Source organism: Mustelus asterias, chromosome 28 (genome assembly GCF_964213995.1).
Source record: "Mustelus asterias chromosome 28, sMusAst1.hap1.1, whole genome shotgun sequence".
Lineage (NCBI taxonomy): Eukaryota > Metazoa > Chordata > Chondrichthyes > Carcharhiniformes > Triakidae > Mustelus > Mustelus asterias.
In genome coordinates this window covers 12,465,441-12,490,693 of record NC_135828.1, presented here as the reverse complement: position 1 = coordinate 12,490,693, position 25,253 = coordinate 12,465,441, and the positions used below count along the sequence as shown (strand labels likewise).

The 25,253-nt window shown below is 42.8% G+C and overlaps 1 protein-coding gene across 3 annotated transcripts in view; it reads right to left on the bottom strand.

Annotated features, from left to right (window-relative positions):
* LOC144480245 (2-oxoglutarate dehydrogenase-like, mitochondrial) overlaps positions 1 to 24,580 on the bottom strand; it is a 93,809-nt gene extending 69,229 nt beyond the window's left edge. Inside the window, exons 1-4 of one of the 3 annotated variants that reach the window (XM_078199512.1) lie at positions 24,529 to 24,580; positions 20,526 to 20,758; positions 15,277 to 15,462; positions 13,375 to 13,477 (exon numbers count right to left, since the gene is read on the bottom strand). In XM_078199512.1, coding sequence (XP_078055638.1) covers positions 13,375 to 13,477; positions 15,277 to 15,462; positions 20,526 to 20,732 — 496 coding nt within the window. In that variant the 5' untranslated portion in view covers positions 20,733 to 20,758; positions 24,529 to 24,580. Of the gene's footprint in view, positions 1 to 13,374; positions 13,478 to 15,276; positions 15,463 to 20,525; positions 20,759 to 24,344; positions 24,407 to 24,461; positions 24,481 to 24,528 lie in introns of those variants that run through there. The other 2 variants (XM_078199514.1, XM_078199513.1) reach the window with 2 other exon arrangements.
* Positions 24,581 to 25,253: the final 673 nt, after the last annotated feature.

Genomic DNA, 25,253 nt, shown 5'->3' with positions numbered 1-25,253 from the left:
CCATTGTCCTCGGCAGCTTTTCCCATCTGACATCGGAGAAAATCCCATCCTTTGTTTTGGTTAGGTCACATTTTGTCAATGTGGCAGATAGTTATGATTGGTAACACTACAGAGGTGGTAGTATATAAAGCAGGATTGAGAGGCAGGGAAGAGTTAAAACACATTCTAGAGACAGTAAGACGACATCTTTGACAAAAATTAAAGCAAAACAAAAAGGCAACTTTAAGGATTTGGATCTCATGTGTTTTCTAGTTCATGGAATTATTTTTAGTCATTTACCATAATTTTAACTGAAATTTTTTGGGCAAAGAGAAAAAACTCCCTTCCTAACAGCACCGTGGGTGTACCTCCACCACATGCACTGCAGCGGTTCGAGAAAGCAATTCACCACCACCACCTTTTCAAGGGCAATAAAAATGCTGACCTCATCAAAGGCCCACGTCCCATGAAAGAATAAGAAATATTTTACAAGCACACAACAGGTTACAAGGGGCAAATCTGTACTCCCCTCAAAATGGGATTTTTAATTACAATAATGTAACAAATAAAATGGTAAGGACCATTCTTTTGCCATGTTACCAAAATCTATGTAGTAATTGAATAAAATGTTTTATAGCCTCTATGGGTTAAAGAAATTAAATCCATCCGGCAGCCCAGAAACATCAACGTATTCACACAAACCAGCAAGACCACCCTGACATGATGGGCTCCTAGTGGATTCAGTAACCATGATGTGTCTTTACAAAGTGAAAACATTCAAAAAATACTTCCATTGTCAGCGTCCACAACTTACCAAAAAAAAACACCTTTACCTGCACTTTTTAGCACAGTAGCCCAGGGTTTGCCCTTCAATAATATACATTCTAACAAAAGACAAGCCGCAGAGATGCCCGCTGTGATAGTAAATTATTTACCGAGTCTCTACAGCGCACTTTTCAAATAAAATGAATACCCTCTTTCACCTAAGTTATCAAAATAGCATCTATACTGCATTAGAGCAGAATTCCAAGACTGCATGACGATACCGTGTGAGACAAGCAAAGTTCAGCTTCCAGGTTTGACAGTTGGTGACCCTCAGCAAGTGCGAGGGAGGGTTAAAACAGGAACATTGCACGGAGATTAAGACCATTTAATTTCTCTGTGCTTTCATCATAGAAAGCGAACAACATGATGTTGCACCTAAACTGTAGATTATCTTAATCTGGTAGAAAATGTATAAAGATTTAATAATTCACCAGCCAGCCTTTGACAGGTGATTGAAACATTACATTTGTTTCTGCACATCATCATATTTCACCTGCACAGAGAGTAATTTAATAATTAGAAGACTGTTCCTTCCTAACCATAAAAAAATGCATAACTTGGACAGTTGGAGAAAATATATAAAAATATTCTGCCCTATTTTGGGATTGCACGCAAGATGGAGGATACAACGGAGAATTCTCTGGCCATTCACGCCGGTGGGATTTTCTGGAATTCCCACTGACAGCGGTGGGACCAGAGAATCCCGCCGTGAGCAAACAAGGCGCCACTTCCCGGGAGGCCGGAGAATCTCACCCAATGTCTCTCTTATCCGACTTAGCTTTGTGTTGCTCTCTCTCAATCTCTCTTCTGCTTCACTCCTTCTGTCTCGCCTTATCCTGTTATCTTTTTATTTCTCCTGCTCTTTCTCTTCTTTCAAATATTCCTGCACGATTCCCTTTCATTTCTCATTCCACTCTCTCCCCCTTCTCCGTCTCAAGTTTTCCCGGTCCTGTTTCCTTGCTATTCCTGTGCTTTTATTTCTCTGCTCCTCTTTTCTATTTCCTCCTTCACCCCTTCCCGATTGTTCTCCCAAAGTTCTTGCCACAGTGTTATACATAGAACAGTACAGCACAGAACAGGCCCTTCGGCCCATGATGTTGTGCCGAGCTTTATCTGAAACCAAGATCAAGCTATCCCACTCCCTATCATCCTGGTGTGCTCCATGTGCCTATCCAATAACCACTTAAATGTTCCTAAAGTGTCTGACTCCACTATCACTGCAGGCAGTCCATTCCACACCCCAACCACTCTCTGCGTAAAGAACCCACCTCTGATATCCTTCCTATATCTCCCACCACGAACCCTATAGTTATGCCCCCTTGTAATAGCTCCATCCACCCGAGGAAATAGTCTTTGAACGTTCACTCTATCTATCTCCTTCATCATTTTATAAACCTCTATTAAGTCTCCCCTCAGCCTCCTCCGCTCCAGAAAGAACAGCCCTAGCTCCCTCAACCTTTCCTCATAAGACCTACCCTCCAAACCAGGCAGCATCCTGGTAAATCTCCTCTGCACTCTTTCCAGTGTTTCCACATCCTTCTTATAGTGAGGTGACCAGAACTGCACACAATATTCCAAATGTGGTCTCACCAAGGTCCTGTACAGTTGCAGCATAACGGCTCTTAAACTCCAACCCCCTGTTAATAAAAGCTAACACACTATAGGCCTTCTTCACAGCTCTATCCACTTGAGTGGCAACCTTTAGAGATCTGTGGATATGGACCCCAAGATCTCTCTGTTCCTCCACAGTCTTCAGAACCCCACCTTTGACCCTGTAATCCACATTTAAATTAGTCCTACCAAAATGAATCACCTCACATTTATCAGGGTTAAACTCCATTTGCCATTTTTCAGCCCAGCTTTGCATCCTATCTATGTCTCTTTGCAGCCTACAACACCCCTCCACCTCATCCACTACTCCACCAATCTTGGTGTCATCAGCAAATTTACTGATCCACCCTTCGGCCCCCTCCTCTAAGTCACTAATAAAAATCACAAAGAGCAGAGGACCAAGCACTGATCCCTGTGGCACTCCGCTAGCAACCTGCCTCCAGTCCGAACATTTTCCATCCACCACCACCCTCTGTCTTCGATCAGACAGCCAGTTACCTATCCAATCGGCCAACTTTCCCTCTATCCCACACCACCTCACTTTCATCATAAGCCGACCATGGGGGACCTTATCAAACGCCTTACTAAAATCCATGTATATGACATCAACTGCCCTACCTTCATCAACACACTTAGTTACCTCCTCAAAAAATTCAATCAAATTTGTGAGGCACGACTTGCCCTTCACAAATCCGTGCTGACTATCCCGGATTAATCTGCATCTTTCTAAATGGTCGTAAATCCCATCCCTAAGGACCTTTTCCATCAATTTACCAACCACCGAAGTAAGACTAACCGGTCTATAATTACCAGGGTCATTTCTATTCCCTTTCTTAAACAGAGGAACAACATTTGCCACTCTCCAGTCCTCTGGCACCATCCCCGTGGACAGCGAGGACCCAAAGATCAAAGCCAAAGGCTCTGCAATCTCATCCCTTGCCTCCCAAAGAATCCTAGGATATATTTCATCAGGCCCAGGGGACTTATCGACCTTCAGTTTATTCAAAACTGCCAGTACATCCTCCCTCCGAACATCTATTTCCTCCAGCCTATTAGCCTGTAACACCTTCTCTTCCTCAAAAACATGGCCCCTCTCCTTGGTGAACACTGAAGGAAAGTATTCATTCATCACCTCGCCTATCTCTACTGACTCCATACACAAGTTCCCACTACTGTCCTTGACCGGCCCTAACCTCACCCTGGTCATTCTTTTATTCCTCACATAAGAGTAAAAAGCCTTGGGGTTTTCCTTGATCCGACCCGCCAAGGACTTCTCGTGTCCCCTCCTAGCTCTCCTAAGCCCCTTTTTCAGCTCATTCCTTGCTAACTTGTAGCCCTCAATTGAGCCATCTGAACCTTGTTTCCTCATCCCTACATAAGCTTCCCTCTTCCTTTTCACAAGACATTCCACCTCTTTCGTGAACCATGGTTCCCTCATTCGGCCATTTCCTCCCTGCCTGACAGGGACATACCTATCAAGGACACCCAGTATTTGTTCCTTGAAAAAGTTCCACTTTTCATTAGTGCCTTTCCCTGACAGTTTCTGTTCCCAACTTATGCCCCCTAATTCTTGCCTAATCGCATCATAATTACCTCTCCCCCAATTGTAAACCTTGCCCTGCTGTACGGCCCTATCCCTCTCCATTGCAATAACAAAAGACACCGAATTGTGGTCACTATCTCCAAAGTGCTCTCCCACAACCAAATCTAACACTTGGCCCGGTTCATTTCCCAGTACCAAATCCAATGTGGCCTCACCTCTTGTCGGCCTATCCAAATATTGTGTCAGGAAACCCTCCTGCACACACTGCACAAAAACTGCCCCATTCTTATACATTAGAACCGTAGCCGCTTACAGCGCAAGAAGCATCCAATCAGCCTACTGTGTATTGGGCTAAGCTCTTTGCTTACTAGAGTAACCCAAAACAAGACCTACCATAGTCCGATATTTTCCTCTGTTACAAAAGTCTACCTACTTGTGCCTTAGAAAATGCAATAGCTTCTAACCTCCACGGCAATAGCAATACATGTATGGAGGTATTGGAGCAGATTATCAAAACTTGGTCAAAGGGTGTTAGGTTTTAAGTACCATAGAAACCCTACAGTACAGAAAGAGGCCATTCGGCCCATCGAGTCTGCACCAACCACAATCCCACCCAGGCCCTACCCCCATATCCCTCCATATTTTACCCACTAATCCCTCTAACCTACACATCTCAGGACACGAAGGGCAATTTTTCGCATGGCCAATCAACCTAACCCGCACATCTTTGAACTGTGGGAGGAAACCGGAGCACCCGGAGGAAACCCACGCAGACACAAGGAGAACGCGCAAACTCCACACAGACAGTGACCCAAGCCGGGAATCGAACCCAGGTCCCTGGAGCTGTGAAGCAGCAGTGCTAACCACTGTGCTACCGTGCCGCCCCATGCCTTTAAAGGGAGGAGTGATGGAGTGGTTGAGAGAGAGATCTCCAGAGCTTGGCTGTTGAAACATGGCCACCAATGGTGGAGCAATTGAAATCAGGGTTGCTCAAGAAGTCAGCCTTCGAGGAGCACAGAGATCGTGTGGGGTACTGGGGTTGGAGGAGATTGCGGAGGGCGGGAGGGGTGAAGCCACAGAGGGATTTGAAAGCATGAGTGAAAATTTTAAAATTGAGGCATTTGGGAGCCAGTGTAGAACAAGTAAGCAAAGAGGTGAAGGAGCAACTCATTCCTCCGTCCCCAAAAATTCAACGTACTAGGAATATGCATACACCCGAAAATAAACTCAAAATAGCCTTAGCGCACTCATGTTTTAGAAAGACATGAGTAAGTTGCTAAGCCCCACCAATTTACCATGCACCCAACAATGTAGAATACCAGCCACTTAGAAAGACACCTTCTAAAACATATCAGTTAAGCAGCATGCCTCCATATTTCAACTTTGGGGCTTTAACCAACAATTCTAACACTGATTAATGTCAATCAGAAGGAACCCATATGGCTAACTGCTATGTTGTGTAATTACTTGCTGCTGGTCCAATCTGGCAATTTGATAAATAATGATAGCTGCTTTTACATTGGTTTTAAAAGGAGTGCTTATGCTGCTGATTTCCAACATCGAAGTCTCATGCACGCACAACAAATTTTGGGGATTTACGAGGGTTGCCAACTGTGATTAAATGTATTCCTGAAAGTTTCATCACACAGCTTGCCCTCACATTCCTACCATTATTCGACCAACACATCCATCCTTGCAACACAATGTTTTCCTATGCCAACTGGAAAGCAAAAAGACTCAGTACCCAATTGGATAATGGTTTTCTGTCTGCCAAACAACCCTCCCCTCCCCTCTCTCCCCGCACCCACCCTCATCTTCAATAATTAGTTGCAACTTTTCTCAAAAATGGTTCAATTGCTGAATAAGGATTTAAAATGAACAATTCTCAAACTTGTCGGCTTTTCAGATGTTAAACACACATGCATTTAATAATCAGACACGACAGGTACTACCACCTTTGAAATGGAACATAATGTTCATTAATCCAAGCATATTTAAATTTCAAATGGTCATGACACACTATTACTGGGCTGTTAAGAAACTATCTGAAAAGACCATAGTCATTAAATATTATAGACTGTAAGAGAGCATTGGGCACAGTTGTGGAGGGGCAATACCTCCCTGCATGTGTTTCATTTCCTCTCAGCCAGAACTACACAACAGGTCTCACACACACTTTCCTAGAAGGCATCATAGTGGAACAGGAACAGGCATAGGTGATCAGGGGCAGGTATAAAAAGTGGTGGCTTGAACAGAGTCACTGGTCTGAGTGAGTGCCTGAGAGGTAGATATACACAAAGGGTGGCTGGTGAGCAACCAGAGAGAAGGTTTGTTTGACTGCCCGGCTTTGAACTCTGTTTGGTGGGCAACTTCAAATTAGAATACAAACTGGGACTTGCTGAGAACCTAACCCTGGTAGGACCTTAACTTTCTGGACACTGACTAAGAGACTCTCTTTCTGTTTTGACTACACCAGTAAATAGCTTAGCTATCCAGTTAAATATATAGAGAAGATAATCAACATATAAATAGTGCTCAACAAAGAGCTACTAGATTTTTAAATTTTGTTTTATTTCCTTATCATTTTGAAGTACCTCGCTTATTTGAATCAGACTTTCCGACAGACTTTAACTCCATGTTAAACTCCAACTCCATGTTAAACTCCCTGCCAATAAAATCCCAGCACAACACACTCTCCTGGTGGTGTTACAGTGGTGGAGAATGTGGGCGTAAACTGTGTGTGGGGGAAAATGAAAAAAGCCACACACATTGGACCATGGAGTATCAACCACAGTAACAGTAGTGGTGAAGTGGCCATTTTGAATCAACTGCAGGAAAAGATTGTTCAGTTAACTGAGAAGCAGGAAAATCAAAAAGAGAGACACAAGAGAACCTACACAAGCAAACTCAGGGGCAGAAATCTCCACTGCATGCTGCTGAAGGTCTGAGCTCACTCCCTTAAGTCTACCATTAGTGAACTCACCAATCAGCTTGGTGAAACCAAGAGGTAGAAGGAAAAAGCTCAGCTTGGCCAGGGGTTTGAGCGCCTGAAGGAGGAAGGAAAGGATAGGGCGGGGAGTGAGAGCAGGCTGCAAGGGGAGCTTACAACACTCAGGCTAGAGAAAGAGGCTTCATCCAAAGAGCTGACAGAAACCAAGTATAGTGTCACCAAAGCTTCCAAGGTCCTTGCAGAATTGGAGAAAGAGCACATTATTTGATGAAAAGGAAAAATCATACAAGCAAGTCAAACAAGAGTTGCAGAAAAAAATCTGAGTGCGCAACAAATGAATGAGCTGAAGAGTTTGGTTCGGAGGAAAGACGAGCCTGAGAATCAGCTGAACGCAAAGACTGACAGACTAACAGCCCATAAATAGAAGCAAATTATTGCGGATGCTGGAATCCGAAACCAAAAGAGAAAACGCTGGAAAATCTCAGCAGGTCTGGCAGCATCTGTAAGGAGAGAAAAGAGCTGATGTTTCAAGTCCAGATGACCCTTTGTCAAAGGTAAAAGGCATAGAAAGTGGGAGATATTTATACTGCAGGGTGAGGGACTAACAGCCCAAACGGTCAAGCTACAGGAGGGTTTGACTGGGGAAGCATAAAGCTGAACGGCAACTGCAGACAAAGCTAGAAGAATCACCAGAATCTCAAGAGATCTCAGAGAAGGAATATGAGGCCCAGTTGAAAGATTCAAAGTCAAACTTTCTTCAAGGTCGACACACGCTACCCAAATTGCAGCAGCGGGTGGTAGTGCTGAGGGAGCAGCTGGATGTGAATGAAGGGAAGCTCTCGGAGCTACGGAAGCAACACCAAGCCTCTCAAACCAACCGGGCCAAGCTTCAGTCAGGGAAATGATTGGCACTGTCTTCAACCAGATGCAACCTGAAGGCTAAGGAGGAAAGGTAGTTCCTGGCCGAGGAGGAGCTTAGTTACCAGCCGGAGTCAAGCCAGCAACAATTATCAGATGGGCCATGAATTGAAACAAGCTAAGGCTTCACTGGAGACAGAGCTGGCCAGCAGGGAAACCAAAATAAAGGACAAAGAGAAAGTAGTGCTGCAGCTGAAGAAAGAAAAGACTTTGATTGAAGAGGAATTAGCAAAAGAACAGCTCAGAAATAACACGCTTCAAGGGGCCAGGACGATTCTGGGAAAAGAATTGAGGACAAATTTAGAGAATGGCACTTGAATTAATGGGATAGTGTTGTTTCAGACAGCCAGCAAAGATAAGGTGGTCTGAATGATAAAAGAACGATTCTACAATTTCATAGCAACTCTTTAACTCCCATATGTGCTAATGAGAAATTGTATTTTTAGCAACAGGATGATACAACTCAGGAAATGGTTTTGTTTTGTAATGCCTGGGTCAATCAATGTCAGTCAAAAAGGAGGAGGGGAAGGAAGTTTAAATCTGCCTACAAGGAAAACAAAAGGTTCACCGCACGGGATTTCAGCCAACATTTACCATGGGTAACAAATTAGTCTGAGCAATTATTATCAACTTTGTTAGGAAAATTATAAAATACTTCAGATTATATAATGTGGTTTGCAGTGGGGACTAAACCATTCTGGAACTTTGGAGCAGCTGGATTATGAGGAAAATATAAAAAAAACATACATTTGAAAATCGTTGCCAATTATGGGTCATGAAAACAAATGCAGGAGGACAAAGATTGACAGAATCACTGAATAGGCTAGTTTAGTTAAAAGGTAACCTTTACAAACTGTGTCAGAGAAGTCTTGTTATCATTAGGTTTTCATTTAATCTGACAGGATGAGCAGCTGGTAATTTCATTTTATTTTTTTCCCTTTGTAATAATTATAATGACATTGCTCAAAGGGGGACAGAATGGGGTATTCATTGTGGAAAAGTGGGTCAAAGATCCAAGAATTGCAATTTAAAATCCGAAGAGTAATTCTGGCATTTGCGATACTGTGCATCTGCATTTTGTTTCATGCTGAGTTGCACTGCGTGTAATTAAATTCACTAATTCAGTTCAATTTCTCAAACTTAAACCAAGATCCTCCTTGGGGAGAACTTTAAATCGGGACACTAATTGCAGTATTTTCACAATATCCTAATTTGATCACATGAACAAGCACAAAAACAAATCTAATAGTTCAACCATCTTATATTTTCTTTCACTAAGTTAATGTATAGACCCAGGATTTTCTGTGACAAATTAAGGGGTAATAATAATGTGGAAGTAAAGTAAGATGTAACGCAACATGAAACCAACAATACTACAAGATACAGAAAAAATACTGGCCTCTTATTAAATCTGAACCAAATAGACCTAAAATTGGCAAATAGCTAAATAAAAGCACGTGTAAACTCTTAAAGGGAGTGAGAAAAAGACTCGTCATATTAATTGTGCAAAATAAACAGATCACATCAATTTTATAACAGTTTAATTAAGATCAGCCATTTATGACACAGTTCTAACAATGTAGAAGCATTTGTGAATTATGCAATTAATGCCACACAATGGGACTCAGCTTCAACTTGCATCCAAGATTAAAACTGGCAATTTGATCAGCTATTCCTTATTAATCTCCAACTTGAAGAGAGTCCTCCTTGTAAGAAAGATTTTGAAGCTAGATTTTGAGATTGATGGAAGGCGGAACAAAATATTTTTAGAAGCAGACCAGTTTGTTTTGGAAGAAGGTGGATGATAAGTTGACAACCTTTTGAGAAAAAACCCTGAGCAGGAGTGTGACGGATGGTTAGACTAAAATTGAAATCCAACTCTGCAAAAAAACTTTCTCTATGTATCAGAAGTATAATGTTCAAGCTTTAAGTATGTGCTAGGTGTCACCCAGAAAAAAAAACATAAGGAAAATGATGACCAACAAACCATGAAAGATACTGGCAGATCAGCTGCCAAAGACAATCCTGGAGTTGGAACTGTTTCAACGCAGCAGACTAAAGGAGGTGATGTATGACCTTATTCTAAAATGAATCTAATAGACTTAAACAGGAAACACACACACAATTGCTGTTGCTGCTGCACTGATAAATGAACTGAAAACTATCAACTTGGCTAGAAATGTATCATAATGTGCAAAATTGAACTTTTCCATTATAAATGTTTAAACCAAACTCGAATGGTACTATGGCAATGCCAAAATTCATAGTTGTATCATGTTAAATTGAACCCAGCTATAGCAGTGGAACTGTAATTAAATTATAATTGTTCATGATCCATTATGTGGATGCTATACTGTATTATCCTCATCGTCAGAGAAACAATTAAACAAAACAGTTCTTTAATATAATCTCTCCTTAATATTTGGGAGTTTTAAAAAATTCATTTACAGGATATAGGCGTTGCTGGCTAGGCCAGCATTTATTGCCCATCCCTTGATACTTCAACCAACAATACCAATGATACATCACTACCGATGGCTTACAATACTGAATTGGTTTATACAGACTTCAGTCAAAATTAACAAATATTTAAAGCCTTAGTTACAGATATACATCTCAATCTATTTATCTTATCACAATTTATTCTACATATATCTATAAAATTAGATTGCAAGCCAGATAGATTGTTCTGCTGCAAGATAATAAGGGACATAACTGAAGATTACACATTTAATGAAAGTGCCTTCAAACAAAATTTGTATAAGCAACAGAAAAGAGACATAAATGGAGAATGCAGAGTTAGGACTCGAAAATGGCTGTTGCAATCTCAACTGATTAATAAAATTCACGCTGCACAATAAATAAGAGCTTCCTTGCAACCAATTAGTCATTCAACAGATGACTGTGACTCACAAAGTAGCAAGACAGCAAATGAGGTGGAACAAACTGGATAAGTTTTACGAGGCCCAAATGGTTACTGAGCTAATGGCCAGGTCTTCAACTTAACTGCTTACAACTTTGAGTTTGCATTTCAGAAGTCAGATTTCTTTTGAAATAGACTAATATTAATTTATACTAATGGAACAAGAGATATTGCAATGGATAAAAATAACTAATGTAGACACACACTTGTGTAGCACTGTAGTATGGAATCCTTAAAAAATACTTTATACAAGGCTCACAAAATGCCAAATTTTATACCACCAACTCATGTGCACAGAATCACGTGTGTTATTGGGTGCCTTTCATGATGTTTTGTTCATGCAAATCATGCATCTGTTTTACAGATATACCATATACAGACTACTTAGCTGCAAACCATATATAAAGTTTAGATCCATTTTTCCGTTAAATATTGCATATAACGCCAACAAGATATACTCTTAGATCTTCCTGATTTTACAGGATAGATACATCATTATCTATTCCAGCAAAAACATTTCTGTGCAAAACAGTTGATGTATATTTTTAAACAGAGTTACCAGCTGCAATTAAATGCATTCCTGGAGGTTTCATCATATGACTTGCCCACACTCAAGCCATCAGTTGGCCAACACATCTATCTTTGTGAGCCAATGCCTTCCTACACCAATTGGAATATTCAAGATGGTGCCGGAGCGAGGGGACTTCTTGCAAGCTGTGCCCAGCATACCCTCTAATTCTATCTTTTACTCTCATTCTATTGACTGTAACACTACATTCTGCACCCTCTCCTTCTCTATGAATGGTATGCTTGGTTTGTATAGCGTGCAAGAAACAATACTTTTCACTGTATACTCATACACGTGACAATAATAAATCAAATAAAAAAAGCAAAAAGACTAATTGTTTAAAAATTCATTCTTGGGATGTGTGCATTACTGGCTAGGCGAGCATTTATTGCCCATCCCTAACTGCCTTTGAGTAGGTGCTGGTGAGTTGCCTTAATGAACTGCTGCAGTCCATGTGGTGTAGGTACACCCACAGTGCTGTTAGGGAGGGGGTTCCAGGATTTTGACCCAGCGACAGTGAAGGAACAGTGATATATTTCCAAGTCGAGACGATGTGTGGCTTGTCGGAGAATTTCCAAGTGGTGATGTTCCCATGTATCTGCTGCCCTTGACCTTCTGGATGGTAGTGGTCATGTGCTTGAAAACCGCTGTCAAAGGAGCCTTGGTGAATTTCTGCAGTTTACCTCGTAGATGGTACATACTGTGATCACTGTGCATCAGTGGTGGAGAAGTGAATGTTAGTGGATGGTGTGCCAATCACTGGGTGCTTTGTCCTGGATGATGTCAAGTTTCTTGAGTTGTGTTGGAGTTGCACTGATCTATTCTGACTTGTGCGTTGTGGATGGTGGACAGTCTTTTGGGAGTCAGGACGCGAGTTACTCACTGCAGGGTTTCTAGCCTCTGATCTGCTCTTGCAGCCACAGTATTTATATGGCTAGACCAATTTAATTTCTGGTCACTGCTAACTCCCTAGGAAATTGATATTAGTAGATTCAGTAATGGTAATACAATTGAATGTCAAGGGGAGATGGTTAGATGCTCTCTTGTTGGGGATGGTCAATGCCTGACACTTGTGTGGCCCAAATGTCACTTGCCACTTACCAGCCCAAGCCTGAATTTTGTCCAGGTCTTGCTGCATTTGGGCATGGACTGTTTCAGTATCTGGGGAGTCATGAATGGTGATGAACATTGTGCAATCATCGTTGGACATCCCCACATCTGACCTTATGATGGAAGGAAGGTCATTGATGAAGCAGCTGAAGATGGTTGAGCCTAGGACATTTTTCGGAGGAACTCCTGCAGTGATGTCCTGGAATTGAGATGACTGACCTCCAACAACCACAACCATCTTCCTTTGTGTTCAGTATAACTTTAACCAGTGGAGAGTTTTCCTTGGTTCCCATTTATTCCAGTTTTGCAAGGGCTCCTTGAAACCACACTTAGTCAAATGCTGCCTTGATATCATTACCCAACTGGATGATGCGTAACTGTCAGCCAAAAAGTCTTTTATCCTATTTTCAATATTTTACACCTGGTATACAGAGACATTCAAAGAAAAAGACACAAGCTATTTTCATGTCCAAATGATTTTTCTCCAGGGTTACTCAAAGCAATGTCTTGGAGATTGACCTTCAAATCCTGGAAACCCCTGGTCAATCCTGGAGGGTTGGTAATGCTAATTTTTAAACCTGATTAACTCTTAATCAGTACCTGCCTTTACCATAGGAAAAGAGGAGGATGGTTTTCAATTGCAAGAAAAACAAGTCTACAACATTTGGAGTGTCTTCTGTTTTCAAAATTCATTGCAAACAGAAAGAAATCGTGTAGACCATCAGCACATTACAAGTGAAATTCATTTCAACTCAAAGGAAGCATGGGGAGAAGTGGAAAGAGATTACATTGAACACTGAAGGCACAGCATGAAGTTCAAATAGTAAATCTTCCCAGTTGAACGCAAGTTGCCTAGGCTTTTCATCTAACAAGTCGTTGATAAAGGAAACTTGCACAACATGAAAATAAGTAACGGTAGAGTAGAAGCATCAGCAAATAGCCCTCACCAAGTTTATCCATTGAAGTCACTAAATCAAATGGAACGCATGAGTCCAAGTCCGCATCGAGAATTCCCAGTGGATCCAGCTGAGCCACATGATGCCCCCGGATCTGTAAAGTAAATGGGAGGGGGCACAGGGGGTTTTGGTTGGGGAGAGAGGGTGAAGAGAAAGCAGCTTTTAGCATAATGCAGTTTTACCATTTCAGCAGGTTGAAAGTCATCTGAATACATCCAAATCCAGGCTAGGTCACACATGAGATCATCTAAAGCTGGAGTATTCAAGTTTTCTGCCTTCGTAGATTGCAGAGCCGGACACTGTGGAGGTTTACCTGGGACTAACTGCTGCTGAAAACTTCATCCATGTCCTTTGTATCTCCAGACGTGACACTCCCAGTGGTCCCCCAATTACCATCCCTACCCTGTAAAAACACTGCCGCCTGAAGCCCATCCCATTGACTCTGGCTCTTACTATACTGACTCCCTGTAATATTCATCCAATGGGGACGATCTTACCAGAATTTGTCAAAGTGTCAGGCTCAGTCAAAAAACTAGCCTGTAACTCTCCGGTTGCACAGACCAATTTTCTTTACAGATTTTGAGCCTCTTTAAAGAATAAAAAAATGAGTGGACGTGATTAACACCATCACTCTGGCAGGGCAAGGATTCTTAGAACTGGCAACAGGCACCACAGAGATCAGGGCACTATATTTAATGGGTGCCCCGATCAGAAGTAAAAATAGACACCCCTCCAACCACGGAGGTATCGAGAACTTGCCCTCTTCCACGCCTCCCCCCCCCACCAGCATTTCCCCCATACCCCACCCCGTGGACAATCGTCGTTGCTGGCACTTTGCCAGTGAGATTCATGATTTCTGGTTCTCTCCAGATTTCTGGCTCCTTCTGGCGATCCAACACATGGAGAGTCTGGGTTCATGTTCCCACCAATATATTTTACATTGCTCTGCCCTTCTCCATCCCTTGCCTCCCAAAGTCCAAAAGTAGCCCATCTTTTCCATGGTCCTCTGATTCTTGCATTTTTCAGAACTCTTCCTTCACCTCATGTGTTCACATCATCAACTGGTATGCCATCACTAACCCTGTCCCATCTCTCCACCGCCTTCTGCTCCTTCAAGATCCTTCCCAAAATTCAGTTCTTCAACAAATGTTAATGTTTATTTATTAGTCACAAGTAGGATTACATTAACAGTGCAATGAAGTTACTGTGAAAATCCCCTAGTCACCACACTCTGGCGCCTGTTCGGGTACACTGCCAATCCACCTAACCAGCACGTCTTTTGGACTGTGGGAGGAAACCAGAGCACTCTGAGGAAACCCACGCAGACACAGAGAGAATGTGCAGACTCTGCACAGACAGTGACCCAAGCCGGGAATTGAATCTGAGTCCCTGGTGCTGTGAGGCGGCAGTGCTAACCACTGTGCCACCATGGCACCCAAAGCTTTCAATCACCCATCTTAATATCTTGTTCTTAGACTCAGAGTCTAGTACTGCTTGATTATACTTCAGTGGCATGCATTGGGACTATGCAAATGTGAGTTGTTGTTGATATGGGAACCGGAAGTCAAAGGGGAAAAATGTTCCATTTGCCAGAAGGGAAATTCCTTCCTTCAGCTTTGTCACACAAACTTTCATGACAAATGGTAACACACTTTTGTTTAAGAAGTTGTAATTTCTAGTTACTGTTGCTCAAAAGCATCTTCTTTATATCATAATGGTACCTTGGGAAAAATAAGGCCATTGCTTAACGGTGAAAAGTGAATCTTATCACTAGTATACAAAACATGAACAGCTACCCAAGTGTGTCAAGTTTGTTCCTGTTTGCTAAGCTTCTTTAAAATTTCTGACTCAGGGATTCATCTAGTGAGCATTCACCCCATAGGGAAAGCTTACCTGATACGCTCTAATCAGTGACTGAACAGCTAGATGGTCTTCAATAATCTTCTCTGCTTTAGCAGATGTTTGTGTTCTGCTCTGACTGCGAGCTACAGCTGGAAGGCTCCTTGATGGAGCTGGGCTGTCCAACAATGAGCCTGAAGGTGCAACCACACCGGAATTTTGGAAATACTTATCCCAGGACTGCAAGTAAAAAACAGAAGATATTTTGTCAAATGACGAGTTGATTCTATACCAAGAAATGCATCCACTGCAGTTTGCTAAATCCTTAGTCAACAATAAAATCAGCTGAGCTAAAATGGAGCAGATATATTACATATTAAAATAGGCTGCATTTTCTATACCATAAGATTTGTAGCTGGATTGTGTGAGAATGTTCATCCAACACTTTCTGTGGAATATTTAATTTGATGCAGTGAACATCTACTGAGTGGAAACAGGCCCAATTCTGGAATTCTTCCATTACAATTCTGTGGATATTAACTGTAATCTAAACATTTACCAATATCCTCAGGAGAGATAGTGAGAAACAATCCAGAGTGAGAATAAAATATTGGGTGCGTTTAGTTAAATTGCCTGTACAATTAGTGAAGCACAAAGCAGAATTTTGATGCAATCAGGCTGTAGAATGATAGTATTGCATTGAACTTCTCTGCTGAAGTTCTCAATGTGGCCAAGGCCAGAACTCAACAATGCATAGTGCCTCAACAGAGAAAAGCATTGACACTTGTGCCACACCTGTCAAAAAGGTCATCAGGTGCTAGTGCCGCGCATCAGGGGGTGGGGTCCAAAAGCTTTCCATTGTTAATTTCTGAGAACTGAGGAGCACAGCAACAATTGAGGAAGAGGCATAGTGAGCGACAGCAGGAGCAGTGAAGATCACAATAGAGAACTGTACTGAAAAAAACAGTCGGCCAGCCCATGCCAACCTGGAGAGTGCAAATCAAAAAGCTGAGTGAAGTACAGGCAGAGAGGCTTTTGTGATGTTCTGGGGCTAAGGAGGCATGTGTTAACCATTGTGTGTGTAGCCTGAATGTTAACTACACTAAACCATTCTGAAAATGCATGCACATTTGTGACTGCTGAATTCTATTTCATTAACATTAATGATTCACATGAGAAACATAAATAATATGTTCTATTTAACTCAAATATTTAAGCAAACCTCTCCCAAAAATTTTCAGGATTTAATTGTGTTGGCAAATATTTGCACTGTTTCCTCATCAAGATATATTTTTTTAAATGACTCAATTACTAAAAGAGAAAACGCTGGAAAATCTCAGCAGGTCTGGCAGCATCTGTAAGGAGAGAAAAGAGCTGACGTTTCAAGTCCAGATGACCCTTTGTCAAAGCAACTCTTAATTACTAAATTAAATACAGAGCACTCACTGGTTGTGGCACAAGGATCTGGCTTTTTGTTCCAAACGTTTTGCCAACTCTGCCACCAACAACAGAATTATAGAATCTCGACAGTGCAAAAAGAGGCCATTCAGCCCATCAAGCCTGCAGTAACAACAATCCCACCCAGGCCCTATTCCTGTAACCTCACAAATTTACCCTGCTAATCTCCCTGTGACATTAGTGTACCTTTAAGAGATTTTTTAAATCATGCTCTTTGTAGCTCACAGTCTTAGCTGATGTCATTACTGTCGAGCTGTCTACGAGGAGTCCTTTTATTGCTCCTTAAGTGGCTTAAATGGGGGTTGTTCTTTGGGAATTAGTTTTATGACACTGCGTTGTCAGGAGGAAGAATGTTTGCAGGTTAGGTGATAGGAACACTTTTATTTTCAGTTCTGAGCTCTTTAGTTTTAGTTTAGAAGGGAGTGGACATCAGACTAAAAGCAATGTCTCTCTCTCTCTTCCCCTGGGTTCGGAAGTTCGGCTGGTTAGCTGAAAGCAAGACTTCGTGCCTTCTGCAGTAGAAAATCTGCTGTTGGTGGCTTGACCAGAGTCTCTCCCTGATGTTCTGGGAAGCTGTTCTGACTTCAAACTGTTCTGAGTCTATCAAGAGAATGGCAGCATCCATCCAAAGGACTCAGTTCCAGTGTCACGTGAGCATTAGTCTTTGCTGTGCTAAACCTGTGGAAGGAGTTTTGTTTATGGGATTGGTTTGATTGGAATATCTTAGATATCTTTGTTAAAGGTTATACATTATCGTGGTTGTTTTGTTTTTGTTTGTAATTGATAAAAGTTATTGCTAATTTTCTTTCCATACATGTCAACTATATTCTTAAATAAACTTTGTTTGATAAAAGTTCCCCAGTGGGTCATTTGAATCATACCCGAGGTGAAACATATCATGCTTATCCTAGCCAAATTCAAGGTGCAAGACTTATGATCCAGGCAGGCTCCATAAAACGCTTTGGAGTTTCTGACCTGAACCATAACACCTGACACTAAGGGGCAATTTAGCATGGCCAATCAATCTAACCCACTTTGGAGTGTGGGAGGAAACTGGAGCACCCAGAGGAAACCCATGCAGGGAAAACATGTAAACTCCACACAGACAGTAACCCGATATATAAAAATAACTAGAACCACAAAGTAATATCTATCGGGAACAGGTGAGTAGCATGGATCTCCTTTCTATTGAGAAGGAAGGACTGAGGAGTAATAAGATAGAAGTTTTTGGATACAGAGTAGAGGTTTCACTTGCGGGTAAAAGCAAAATAAGTGTTACGATGATCACCAAGAAATCAAATAAGGGATTTAAAGGAAACCTTTGCACCCTGAAAAAATGTGGAACTCACTCCCACTGAATGGCTGAGGTGAATAGTATAGACGTGTTCATGGGTAGGTTAGACAAGCAAATGAGGGGAAAATGAATAGAGGATGGCATTGATAGGGTTAGGCAAGGAAGAATGGGAGGAACCTCAGGTGGAGGATACATATCAGCATGGATTGATTGGGCTGAAAGACCCGTTTCTGTGCTGTATACTCTACATAATTGTATTTAATATTGCTTCTCAGCCTTTTGGCTAAGATCAAGCATGAGATCAGGTGTTATACCTGTTTGTGTCAGCCTGGATCTGTTATGTCCCTTGTCTGGGGGCCACAAATTGAATTGAATTGGTTTTTGGAGCAAGCAAGGTAGGGGCTTACCCATCACTCTGCACATTGGCTTAATAACTCTGAGACAGGAATAAATTCAATTTTTAAAAATTAATAACTTCTCTAAGTAAGATAAGTTAGAAAGCAAACCAAAAGTTACAGGTAGTTTGATGCAGAAATAAGCTATCTGGTTTAGTACAAATTATAGACATCTTTCAAAGGCAGGAAGATCTCATTCTTAATTTTCCAAAGTCAAATATTCAATAAAGCATTTGTTATATGCCATTCTATTTATACTAACCCCTCCCCGACTCCCACAGCATCCATAACATTGTCTTAGCACCAAATATTGTTAAAATTATCAAAGTAAAGCTTATATTGGTACAAATTACATTATTTGAGCTACTGTAATCCAGTTACCGCAACACAGAGCTCTTTGTCTGGAAACTGATCCTGATCTGTGTATATTTGTTCTCAGTACACACTCTTATCAGCCTACTGAGCTATGTTACACATTGAAAATGTGTTAATTGGCTCAAGGGAAAATATCAGATGCAGCAAGTCTAATAAAGTAATCCACAGTTGTATAATATTTTAGAAGTTAAAACCACACGCACTGCTCCTCCCTACCAGCAGCACAATTTACAAAAGTGGATAAATGACAGCAATAAAATGACAACAATAAAACAAAATAATGCAGTTAGTGGAAATCAGAAATAGAATACTAGAAACAGCAACTCATTCAGTCCCTGTGCCAAAGTAACTAAATCATTGCGGTGTAGCTCCCTGGGTGGCAGGACTACATTTGTAATTGCCAAGAAAGAAGTAGTGACTATTTCAAACAAGCGAAAACTCAACCACATGCCCTTAACCGTCAATGGTACATCACTTGAGTATCTGTAGCACCTCGAGGAGTAACGGGTTGATCAAGAGGTTAACTGGGCCAGCCATATCCGCAATGTGGCTGCAAGAGCAAGACACAGTCTTGACATTCTGTGACATGTAGCTCACCTCCTGAAATCCTATTTGCTATATACAAAAGGTTCAATGAGGTATGTGATGGAATACTCATCACTCACCTGGAGTGTGGTACCACCGTAAAATTTATAAAGCTACTTTAATGCAGACAAACATTCCAAGGTCGTTCAATGAGCTACAATCAGACAAGAACGGACACCAAGGTGGGGGGGCAGTGATGGGAGCAATGACAGACTCAGCCAAAGAGCTAGATTTTAATGTGATTCTCAAAAGAGGAAAAACGACTGAAGGCAGAATTCCAGACTCTGGAATTCAGGAGGAAAGGGTGGAACAAATTTTGGGATACACAAGGTGGGAGGGTTGGAGGAGGCTACAGAGATACAAAATGGTGGAATCATGAAGGAATTTAGACAAAGGTATGAACCTTGAATTGGAGACATTTAAGAGTTAATGCAGGAAAGCAGACGCAGGAGTAATAGGCGAGCGAGGCCTGGTGTGAAATAGGATATGGACAGCAGAGTTTTGGAGGAGCTTGAGTATGGGAGCATTGTGTCTGGAAGTGACCTTTAGAGGTTCTCTCTATAACATGTTCTTGATGTCACACAATGCCAGCTTGTATTTCATTGCTTATGCTATTATACACACACTAATCTTCAGTGCTTATGTTAATCTAAACCAGTTTGCAATGGACATACTCAAAGTACTATTTTCAAGATTTTTTTTAAAATCGTAAGCAACAATATGTACCATACAATTCAAATCAGCAACCAGCATTTGATCATCACTCCACACTACAGAATGTTCGCATAATAGCTAAACTGTCAATTGTGGGTACTACAAGGTGCTTCTTTGCGCTTGATTTCTGAATATAACTAAAATCTATATACAGCTAGAATCATAGAAACCCTACAATGCAGAAAGAGGTCCCATTCGGCCCATCGAGTCTGCACCAACAACAATCCCACCCAGGCCCTATCCCTGTAACCCCACATATTTACCCTACTAATCCCCCAACACAAAGAGACAATTCAGCATGACCAATCCACCTAACCGGCATATCTATACATACATGCATACTATGCATCAATTAATTCAAGATTTCAGTTCAATTTACAAGTTGCACTACTTTGTTTTACAGTGCACTGTAACTTTGCAATTAACTAAATTACCCAGCAAAATTAAAAGCTTTTACTTAAGAACAGAGCAACAATTCTTACCTCATGAACACTTTTTGGATTTGCAAGCCAGGCATAATACATTTCCTCAAGATAATTTGAACTACTGCCATTGAGGAATGGTTCCGAAGCTTGAGGTACACTGTAAAGCCTACTCTGTAATACCGGCCTCATGGCTACATTGTGCTGAGTTAACTTCTTGACAGCCTGTGGTTTAAATTTTGCAGTCAATGCCCTCAGGTGATTCATGGCTGTTTTTGCTGCTGTGTACAAACCTATAAAAACAGAGAAATCAGAATTTTAAAATTATAAAAATAACAAATTGTAGTTCTCACTCATTTATCAACGACTTTGCTTAGCTTGCTTCATTCCACACACTGGTAGCTGCAGCTCTACAAATTACTTTGGCAGTGACCTTAATACCTACTGAAAGATTAGTCTTAGGACTCATTTTTTTTTTGTTTATGAAGGCTGAGTCAGAGATGAGGTCTGCCACAGGCAAAATCAGAACTTGATAGATCCTGGGCTTGTTTTTGCCGGCCACAATAACATTCACTGTTTTAAGATAGGATTGCTGGGCCACTGTTAGTGGTAACAAGTTGAAGTATGGGCAGCTTGGTTGGCAACTCCCACCTCAAAAGGTTGTGGCTTCATATCCCAAGACGCGACCACGACCACGCAGGCTGACATTCGAATGCAGAACTGAGGGAGTGCCGCACGGGCGGAGGTGCTGTCTTTGTGACGAGACTGTAAACGGAGGCTCTATCTGCTTTTTCAGGTGGACACAAGAGATCCCATGGCACTCTTTTGAAGAAACGCAGAGTTATCATCCCTGGCACTCTGGCCAATATTTCTCCCTTAATCAACATCCCAAAAACAATTTAACTGGTCAATATCACACTGTTGTTTGGGGAAACTTGCTGTGTGCAAACCAGTTGTTGCATTTTCCTACATTACAACAGTGACTACACTTCAAAAGTACTTATTTCACTATAAAGCACTTTGGGACATCCTGAAATCTAAAACTACAAATCTAAGTATTTCTTTGAAAGATAACCAAAGAAAACATGGACTCAGCACAGAATCTGAATAATGCAGTCATGATTCTAACTTCCAGATGAACAGAAGAAATATATTTCCATCCATTAGTATCTACTTCACCTCAGTCTTAGATTAAGCCTCATTCACAATCATACAATAAGCACCTCTTGACCAATCTCATGCAGATTATAGCATGGATCAGTCAGAGGTACTGTATAAGCAGTAGTAATGAAATCAAAAATAAGACAGATCACTGTTAACATTTTGAAAACATCAGCCTGTGTTTTGCAATCACTGGCATCATCTCAGAAATATGTTATTCCCTAGTCTTGATTCTAATACGGCACAGCTGGGGCAAATCATTAAAACCGAGACACAAAACTAAATCTATGATTTGTATTTTGTGCGCTTCTATGTTAGTTAATACAAACTTGCATTTTTACGGAGGAATTTAAAGCCAATGTTTTATGACAAAACATCTCTGATACATTGGTACATATGGTAGACATAAATTAACTCATTAGCTATTTCACAAATATCTGCTTAGTGTATTATAAATAAGTTAAATTCACAATAACAACAGCTAACCCCTACAACAAATGAGATATTTACATAACTAAGTAAAGACACATGTAATAACATCGGGTCTTGGTCACTGAGGCACATGGATGTTGGAGATGTTAAAATCAGAATGTTCAAAGAGCCAGAACTGGAGCAGTGCTGGCATATTGGAAGATTGGAGGGCAAGAGAAGATACAGCCATAGGTAGGGGTGAGACCAGAGATAGATTTGAAAACAAGGATGAGAATTTGAAAATTGAGGCTTTGCTTAGCCAGGGGTCAACATAGGTCATTGAATACAGATTATCTCCCGTTTACAGAGAGTGGAACGTAGGAGACTGAACAGGAATGCTTCTGGGTTGTCAAGAGTAAAGAGGGCATGAATGTGTGTTTCAGCAGATTAGCTGAGGCAGAGCGAATCTGGGCAACATTACATTAGTGGAAACAGGCAGCCTTAATGTGTGGTCAGAAGCTCAACCTGGGGGTCAAGAATGACACCAAGGTTGTAAACAGTCTGGTTCAGGCCAAGACAGTTAGCAGGGAAATGGAATGGAGTCCAAAAGAGAAAATGCTGGAAAATCTCAGCAGATCTGGCAGCATCTATAAGGAGAGAAAAGAGCTGTCGTTTCGAGTCCAGATGACCGTTTGTCAAAGCTAAGACGAATAGAAAGTGGGAGATATTTATACTGCAGGGTGAGGGAATGAAAGATGAGTTATAGCCACAGAAACCAGGGGAAAAGACTGCTAATGGCTGTCCATAGAGAGCATAAAGGTTGTGAATGACTAAACAGCAGAGAAGCTGAAATCAGAAGGTAAGCTGTGACAGATGGGGGGGCGGGCAGCAGAGAATGGGTGGGAGATAGGTAACATTTAGATAAAGGGGGAAAGGGGGAGAAAAGGTAAGGGGGATAAAGTAGGGGGAGAAAAGGTAAGGGGGATAAAGTTGGGGGAGAAAAGGTAAGGGGGATAAAGTAGGGGGAAAGAGTGGGGGGCGGGGAGAAGAATGAAGAAAGTCAATAAAGAAATAAAAGATAGAGAATAGTAAAAAAAAATGTTTTAATAAAATGAAAACAAAGGGGTTAAGGTGGGGTAGAGCTAATGGAGATGGTGGCCAGGGAATGGAGTTTGTGGTGGGAACAATGGCAATGATCTTCCCTATATCATAGAAGAAACCCTACAGTGCAGAAGGAGGCCATTCGGCCCATCGAGTCTGCACCGACCACAATCCCACCCAGGCCCTACCCCTACCCCCACATATTTACCCACTAATCCCTCTAACCTACGCATCTCAGGACTCTAAGGGGCAATTTTTAACCTGACCAATCAACCTAACCCGCACATCTTTGGACTGTGGGAGGAAACCGGAGCACCCGGAGGTGCTCCGTTTCGTTGGGAGTAGAATTCCACTCACAGGGCAGGATTTTCCGGCTATGCTCGGCCCAAGATCGGAAATTCCTGCCCGAGATCAACGGACCTTTGCAAAGTCCGCCGAACTTTTTGTCCCGCCCGCTACGATTCCCATGGTGGGCAGGACGGGAAAATTCCACCCATGGGAGTGAGATATACAGCACGGGAAAGACCCTTCAGCCCAACTCACCCATGCTAACCCACCCAGGACTGTATGTTGGAAAAGGAGTCACACAAATTTGGGAATCAGTGGGGGGTCGAGATTAGAGCTGTGTAGGATGGGGGGGGGGGGGGGGGGTGGTCCAAGGAGGGGGAGAAAACAATGTGGGAGAGGGGGGGGAAAAGCGTTTGCAGATGAAATTGTGGTTGTACCTTTAAGTAAAAACCAGCAATAAAGGAAAAAAACAACACAGAAAATGCTGGAAACACTCAGCAGGTCAGGGGGGCAAATTGTCCAGATGCTGATTTGGAGAAATCACAATAAATTGAGCCCTGCCTAGGAACATGACTAACAAGATTTCAGTTAAAAAAAAACAAGTCCCAGTGAGGATGGGCTTGACATTGAGAAACCAATCCGGGTTAAACTTGTTCAGGAATGAGGAATTACAAAAAACACACCCGTCAGGCCTGAGAAAGGGAGGAATAAAGAAACAAATAAATGAGATGGGACTTTTAAACTAGTGATAGCTGAGGATGCAGCAGCAGCAAGCAGCCCCCCTCTCCATCAGTGGCTGGTGCTGAGGGAGGCGGCCTCCCCGGGTGCTGAAACCCAGCGGCGGCTCAGCCCCCGCCGGGCCCCCCGGAACGGGGCAAGAATAAATACATTGAATTAATTAATTAACTGGCAGCCCACTTTCATTGCAATCTCTGGGACACACAGTATTGTCGACACGGCGGGTTAAGCTGATAGCCCGCTCGGGCGGACAGCTCCCCTCCCGCCGCCTCGCCAACTGCCGCACAGCCCCCGCACCAGCTCGCCGCACGAGACGGGCGCTGACGTCACAATGCCCGTTGCCCCCGCGCGCGCCATGGCTCACCTTGCCCTCTCAGACTGTCCACATTGCAGCCCACTGTCCCCAAACCCCGCCCCCACACACCCAAACCCCGCCCACTGTCCTCAAACCCCGCCCCCACACACCCAAACCCCGCCTCCACACACCCAAACACCCCACTGTCCCCAAACCCCGCCCCCACACACCCAAACCCCGCCCCCACACACCCAAACCCCGCCCCCACACACCCAAACCCCGCCCACTGTCCCCAGACCCCGCCCCCACACACCCAAACCCCACCCACTGTCCCCAAACCCCACCCCCACACACACAAAACCCACCCCCACCCATCCAAGCCCCGCCCCAACACACCCAAACACTGCCCACTGCCCCCAAAGCCTGCCCTCACACACCCAAACCCCGCCCCCACACATCCAAACCCTGCCCACTGTTCCCAAACCCTGCCCCCACATACCCAAACCCCACCCCCTGTCCCCCCCCCGAGCCCACCCCCACATACCCAAACCCCACCCACTGTCCCCCCCCAGGCCCGCCCCACATACCCAAACCCCGCCCACTGTCCCCCCCAGGCCCGCCCCCACATACCCAAACCCCGCCCACTGTCCCCCCCAAGCCCGCCCCACATACCCAAACCCCGCCCACTGTTCCCCCCAAGCCCGCCCCCACATATCCAAACCCCACCCCCTGTCCCCCCGAGCCCGCACCCACATATCCAAACCCCACCCCCTGTCCCCCCCCGAGTCCGTCCC